The 6,928-nt window shown below is 51.5% G+C and overlaps 1 protein-coding gene across 1 annotated transcript in view; it reads left to right on the top strand.

The window, feature by feature from the left end:
* IGDCC4 (immunoglobulin superfamily, DCC subclass, member 4) overlaps nt 1–6,928 on the top strand; it is an 86,206-nt gene that overhangs the window by 71,758 nt on the left and 7,520 nt on the right. Inside the window, exons 13-19 of the mRNA XM_009870537.1 lie at nt 660–767; nt 880–1,063; nt 1,779–1,906; nt 2,809–2,979; nt 3,523–3,660; nt 4,155–4,260; nt 5,234–5,468. Coding sequence (XP_009868839.1) covers nt 660–767; nt 880–1,063; nt 1,779–1,906; nt 2,809–2,979; nt 3,523–3,660; nt 4,155–4,260; nt 5,234–5,468 — 1,070 coding nt within the window. The remainder of the gene's footprint in view (nt 1–659; nt 768–879; nt 1,064–1,778; nt 1,907–2,808; nt 2,980–3,522; nt 3,661–4,154; nt 4,261–5,233; nt 5,469–6,928) is intronic.

Raw genomic sequence — 6,928 nt, 5'->3', positions numbered from 1 at the left:
GCGTGTAATGAGGACCCTCAGGTTCCTGGTGTGGTTCTGTGTGCGCTGTTGCTTTTCTAATTGCAAATCAAGCAGCTCTGCTGCAGAGGCAAAATAGTCACCATCCAACAAAAGCTGCCAGTGGCTTAACAGGGCATGTGAGGACTTGCTGGAAGGAAGGTCTTCACAGCAGTGAATGAATCCGAAAGGAGTTTAGAAATGGGAGGTGGATTTTGGAGAGGAGAGACTGTCCTTGCTCCTCAGGAACGAGTAATCCAATGCGTCCACTTCATGGGGGAGAGGGAGGAGTTGCCGTGCAGGGGTTTCTTTAGTAGTTTGCAAGAGGCAAAGACCAGGAGATGGTGACACGATGTGCTGTAGGCCACGAGACTGGTTAACCCTTGGTGGCTGGGGCAAGTCCATTTGCTCCTGCTGGTAATTTCTGTAAAGAGCAAGGGGAGAACTAGAGAGTAGCTGTGATAAGTGCACTGGTTGTGGGACAGTATTTAAATGTGGAAAGCCTGTAAGTGGATCTCCCTGCTGTATTTTTAGCAAATAAAACTCTATTTGAGCTACTTTGTGCATGGTGAGAAAAGCTGGTCACATGGAAGAAAACATGTCTGACTGGGGAGAGTTGGCAACAAAAATAACCCCAGGCGAACCCTGCTTGCTTTTTGCAGCTCCTGGGAAACTCTACGAGGTGAAGCTGGTGGCATTCAACAAGCACGAAGATGGTTACGCGGCGGTTTGGAAGGGAAAAACAGAAAAGGCACCTGCAACAGCAGTAGGTGAGGAACTGCCCTTTGTTGTCTGTCTCTTCTGCTTGGCACGTGGCTTCAAGGCAAGGGTACTTACCGTCGCGTACATCTCCACATCTCTTTTTTCTGTCTTGCACCGTAGATCTGCCTGTGCAGAAGGGTCCTCCGCTGCCCCCGGTCCAAGTCTATGCAGAGTCCAACAGCTCAACTTCCATTTGGCTCAGGTGGAAGAAACCTGACTTCACAACAGTCAAAATTGTCAACTACACTGTGCGCTTCAGCCCCTGGGGCCTGAAAAACGCCTCTCTGGTTACGTACTACACAAGGTAAAGGATACGCCTGCCACGTATTGCTCCTGTCAGGAATAGACATGGAAGTTCAGGAACCCACATGGAAGTTCTGGTACTGAGCAAAATCCTCAGTGTTTCACATGCTGGAAACATCTGCCTTGGTTGCAGATACATTCAGAACTGCTGAAATGTGGCACCGGGACTTGTCTGTGATTGAATACCAAGGGATCGTTTACTGGCTGGTCTCTGCATCTTTGCTGCTCTGGTTGGACCTTACACGCTTGTTTCTCTGTTAATAACATAATAGCGTATTGCAGTTATGGCCAGTCTCGAAGCGTTCATGATTTGTGAGATGGGCCTCACAAGTTTGGTTTGAAGCTAGCTACAGTTCAGGCAGTTATGCTAAATTTGGGATATACTGTAAATCTGGATGCCCGTGCAGCTCTTCAGCCTATAACCAGGCTGTGTTTTCAAGGTTTACTCTGCCAGTCCGTCAGAAATGGTCCTGGAGGCTGGGAACCTACGTTGCTCTGCATCTGGGAGCTGAGTGCTCTTGCATCCACATGACTACAGGAGATGAAGCTTTAGATATAGAAGCTGCAGGTGAAGAATCAAATACTATTAGGTGAAAAGTCAACTGTTGTAAGATTTAGGATGATCTCTTAGTGTTGCTTTGAAGGTATCGAGGGTGACAGTGGGTGGAAGAACTGTACAGTGTTCGTGGCCTTGTGAGTGTGACCTCTTTCTGCAGCTCGGATGAAGACATTCTCATCAGTGGGTTGAAGCCCTACACCAGGTACGAGTTTGCCGTGCAGTCCAATGGTGTTGGCATCGACGGGCCCTTTGGCAGCGTGGTGGAGCGGTTCACTCTTCCTGACCGTGAGTGTTTATGGGTGTTGGATCTTGATTTCTCCTGGCTTTCTCCGAATCTCTATCCAATTCCTTCTAACGTGCCCCTGAGAGATGTGGTCTCAGATCACCTCTAAGCTGTGATGCGCCCAGGTACAAGCAGAGAGACGCTGAGCATTGTCAAGCCCATTAAAGGAAAGCTGTTTTATAAACAGAGAGGAGTGTGTGAAGGGAATTGGAGCAGCAGTTGTCGTTACTTCTGGGTTCAGAGAAATCCTGCTTGTTAGAGAGAGCTGATATGGCATCGCTTAAGCGCTAGATCCTCCGTCGCTGTCGGAACAAGAGTGCCTTGTCCAGCCTGGTTTTCCAATAAGGTCTCCACCTCTTAGCTTCAGGCCTGGGAGGGCTGGGAGGCAGTAGATGATCCCGGGAGCTGCCCTGGGTTAGCGCCTCACTCTGTGACAGCATCTCCGGTACTCTGCTTCACAGAGCAGCAGCAGTGGCCTTGGGAGGTGGTGGTCCTGCCCCAAGCTGGGACTAGCTGCAGTGCAAGGGGGAAGATGGATACGAAAGACACGAGGAGTGAGGCTGTGCTGGGACTACCCTCTCAAAGATGAGCAGTGTTGCACAGCCTCCAGCTGAGCTGCGTGGCTTCGCCAGCACTGTCATGTTTCCTTTGGCTGGTTGGCCACTGTGCACAAGCCCTGCGCTGTGTTGGGCTCAGCAGCCTCGTCTCTGTGCTCTCCGCAGCTTGTTCGGGTGAGGTGTGTGGCACTCAGGTTGCTCATCATTTATTTCATGCTTGCAAACATGGCTGCAGCACCACTGAGAAGGATTCAGAGAAGGCACAGAGAGGCTGTCATGCCCTGCGGGTTGAATGTTTTCCTCCTCTTTTCTGCTGCTCACGCTGGATCTTTGCTTTTCTCTGTCAGGTCCCTCAACTCCTCCATCTGACCTGCGCCTGCACCCGCTCAACCCCTACGCTGTGCAGGTACACTGGTGCCCCCCTGCCGAGCCCAATGGCATCATCGTGGAGTATCTCATCCTGTATAATGCCAACAACACACAGCCCGATGACATGTGGACCTTGCTGACACGAGAAGGTGAGCCTCCTCAAGGGAACGTAATAGCCCACCAGGTCCTCCTCCTCCTGCCTTCTTCCCTGCCAATGGAGCCCTCATTGGCCAGTCCTGCTGCCCTGGTTTTTGCTTTACTTTGAGTACATACAAATAAACATTCAAAAGCTCGTGGTGCCAGCTTCCTTGGAGCATATGCTGGGTTTTACTCCTGGTCGTATAGGAGAGTACAGGGACGTGACTGCTGAGACACTGAAATCATACGTGTCTTGACATTGTGCGGGGCTGAAATAGCCATTATCATTCAGCAAACATCCTGCAGATACAGGCTGGCAGCCAGTAATTCCTAGGAGAACGTGTGTCAGTAACACCACATGCAGTCTGTATCATCACCTCTTGAAGCAGCAAGCTCGTTAATACCGAAAAGGTGCACGAATTGCCTCTTAGAGCTCATGACACAAAATCCCTCACTTCTGAGGGTCCAACACAGTTCCACTGCTGCTTTGCTGTAGCCTCTGAATGCTCTTGAAACCTCACATATTAAACTTTTTTTCACTTGTTTTCAATCAGGAAATATCTTCAGCACTGAAGTGCACGGCCTGGAAAGCGATACCAGATACTTCTTCAAGATGGGAGCGAAGACAGTTGTGGGATCTGGTCCTTATTCAAACGTTAAGGATGTGCACACCCTCCGGGAGAAGTTGTCTGGTACGAATTTGCCCTTTGTCCCAGTGCAGGAAGCAAGTTGAGTTGCTGAAGACTGTGATCTGTCAGCAGTGGCGTTTCTGTTTGCCAGCAATTGCCTGATGTCACCATGCAGGGTGCGAGATAGGACTGTGTGGAGGCCAGCACAGGGGATCACGGCAGAGTCCTCAGGTGTGCAGCACCAGACACCTCAGGCAGCTCCAGATCCCATCCTGCATCTGAACTTCATCTCTCTTCCCCATCCCAGCTCCTGTGGAAGGGCAGACGCAACCTGCATCGTGCTGCCTTTCTGCTGGGCCTGTGTAACGTGGATTTAGTGAATGTGCATAGACACCAGTTTGCTTTAAGCTGCTCCAAATTGTCCCTGCCAAGTAATCTTCCTTTATGTGTATAGAGGCATTGCCTATTGGTCTTAGTGAAGATTCTCAGAACATAAAATACTTTGTACCTTCTTCCTGCTAGCAGCTGAAATGATTTGTCTGTCCTTCTCCTGCTAGATGTTCTGGATATCCACTCCGTCACAGGAATCATTGTGGGAGTCTGCCTGGGGCTGCTCTGCATCCTCTTCTGCATGTGTGCCAGCTTCCGCAACAGCAAGCAGAGGTGGGTGTCACCTCGCGGGCCGATGGGGAAGGAGACGAGATCCACTGTGAGCCGCTGCCCTGGGTTCAGCCGAGCTCCTTGGGATGTGCAGTGTGACATGAGTTAATACACAGGCTGAGTCTTGGGAGTGCTGGCTGCCTGAGGAACGTATTTAATACAGTCTTTTCACGGATCTGTCTTCTCAGTAGTTTCTATTTAATTCACAGTTAGGCTAATAGTTTTCTCAGACAAAAAAAAGGAGGGGGGGCAGGACCCACTGTTTGCTGGATTATTACCTGTCTGTTAGTGTGGGCAGCATTTTGCTTCTGAGGTTGGACAGCTCTGAGGATGTGTGAAGGGGTTTGTTAACATCTAGTTGGGAAGATGGTGAAAGGCTTCCCAGTGAGTGACAGTTTGGTTTAAGGAGGTTTGGACTCAGCCCAAAGACCCCTGCTCTCCCAGGGGTCTGAATCCAGCTACGAGCATTTGGAAAGACCATGATCAGAAACCAGCTTGGTTGCTGAGAAGAGCTGAGAGCAGATCTCAGGACTGGGAACAAGCGAAGTCTTGTCCTAATGGGGCCATCAAAGTATTCTGTCCCGTTGCATCTCTTACCTGTAAAGCAGAGATGACAGGAGTGACACAGCTCCTCACAGGCAAGCGTTAGAGAGCCCTTGCTCCCATGTTGGGACTCGTTGTCTGGTGACCCACTGCTGAGGGGAGGGATTTGTATCCAGCACGATGCTTTGCATGAGCTTTAGGATTAGGGAAGATGGTGACGAGATGCGTCTAAGGAAGGGGCTGCTGCCAGTAGGAGGATGTGTATAGATCCCCTTGCTCAGGAGCGTCAGGGCAGGGGTTTGGGCCTGATCACTGCCACAAGGATGGCCTGAGTGACCCGGAGGGGATCATTTTGTCTGACAGTCCGTGGCTGTTGGGGACAGAGGAAAGTGAGGGTCATGAGAGGTGTCAGCTCTTGTGTGTTTTCCCTCAGGGAGGCCTTGCCAGGCCTGGATTCCCAGGCAGCCGGCAACCACACTTATTACCACCGGAGCAGGCAGGGGGTGGCAGCTCCCAGTGCCACCTTGGACTCTCATGAGCTGGAGTCTCTCATGTCCCCGCTCCCGGAGGATACACCCGTGCCCCTGGGGGACATCACTGAGCTGACGGAAGTGCACAGCCTCATCCACACGAGCCTCCCCGAGGACATCGTCCGTGGGAAGAGGAAGGTAAGGACCCATGTACGTGGTGACTGGGCTCCCACTCCAGGCGTGTCGCTGCTGGGGAGCCAGGGTCTGATCCTGTCCCGGCTCTGTGAGTGCTGGTGCTCTTGACTGTGGGCTGGTGCTGGGCATTTTCCTGGCTTTGGTCTTGGCTGTCAGGTTGAATTTTGGGATCCCTGTGCCATGTGCTGCCCCTTTTCGTCTCCTGGGACAGTGACTCTCCTCCCCAGATGAGCAGCTCCCAAGCTGACGGCTGCGGAACGCGGCGTTATTGCTGTGTGGTGGTGTGACAAATGGTGATGTCTGCAGTAGGTGCTCTGCCTTCCACGGTACTCCTGCTTAGAGTAAAAGGAGCTTTGTCCATAAGTAGTAGTTCACTGGAATACCCTTGAAGATCTACAGGAGGTGAAATTGTCTTTTATTTGTGAACCCTATTTTTTGAAGTAGCCTTCTCCTGCTGCGCTCGGTTTGCCTGACATTGCATTAGCTTTCATTCCTCCCTGCCCATTTCCTCTCTCAAGCTTGCCTGAAACATTTCATTCCATTAGGGAACCTTTAATTGGCCTAATTTAGTTAATCTGTTTATGTCTCTCTTTGTAGCCCAGGGAGAGCATGTAAAGTAATTAGGAGGTTCAGTAAAACAAATGCATTGGGAGCGCAGGGGATTTCACGTTCCCATCCACGATGTGCTCGTGTGGCGCTGGAGGGAAGGTGAGCTCAGGGTACTCGGGCTAACCACGAGACGCATCCTCGCTGCCGGTGGTGGTGTGGGCATGGTCTTTTGAAAATATGTCTTCTGCTGGCTTTGAGAGTCCTGGGAGCCGGGGCTGTGGTGTCCCCAGGTGCCACGGCAGATCAGCGCTCAGCTGAAGGAGGGGCAGTTTGCTTCCGAGCTGCATCTATGGATTTCGAAGGAATGTAGCTGCCTTTCTGGACCCAAGCCCAAAGAGCGTGAGGAATTTCCTACAGCTCTTTCTGTTAAATAAGGAACAAATGTTTTTCTTGATGGCAGCTTACCCAGAGACCAGGTCAGGGTGGAGGGAAGTTCCCTCCCTTGGGAGGCTTTCCTGGGGGCAGCATACCCAGATCTCACTTCCAGAGGAGCAATCCTGGCTGTGAAGGTTTCCACAAAGGTTTTCATGTGTGCGGAGCAGGGAGCTGGAGAGGGCAAAGCCAAGACCTCGTTGCTCGAGGCTGAGCCTGAGAGCCTGGGACCCCCCAGGAGTTACGTTCCAGAGAGCAGCGCTTTGGGCAGAAGGGCAATTCTGGCAGTAGTGTCTCTACCTCCATAATTGGATGGAAAAAGGCAACTGAGAGTTAAATTCAGAGGATTTTTGCCCGCAGATTAACGAGCTTGTTTTTTTTTGGTGAATGTGGCTAGGGAAGCAAGGATCCCTGAGGAGCAGCTGGACGCTGTCACCCCTGCCGGCCGGTGAGGATGACCTGGGGGCTGGAGGGGAGCTCGG

Source organism: Apaloderma vittatum, unplaced genomic scaffold (assembly GCF_000703405.1).
Source record: "Apaloderma vittatum isolate BGI_N311 unplaced genomic scaffold, ASM70340v1 scaffold16760, whole genome shotgun sequence".
NCBI classification, from domain to species: domain Eukaryota; kingdom Metazoa; phylum Chordata; class Aves; order Trogoniformes; family Trogonidae; genus Apaloderma; species Apaloderma vittatum.
Note: the sequence above shows the minus strand (reverse complement) of the source record. Positions and strands in the feature narration are given on the sequence as shown.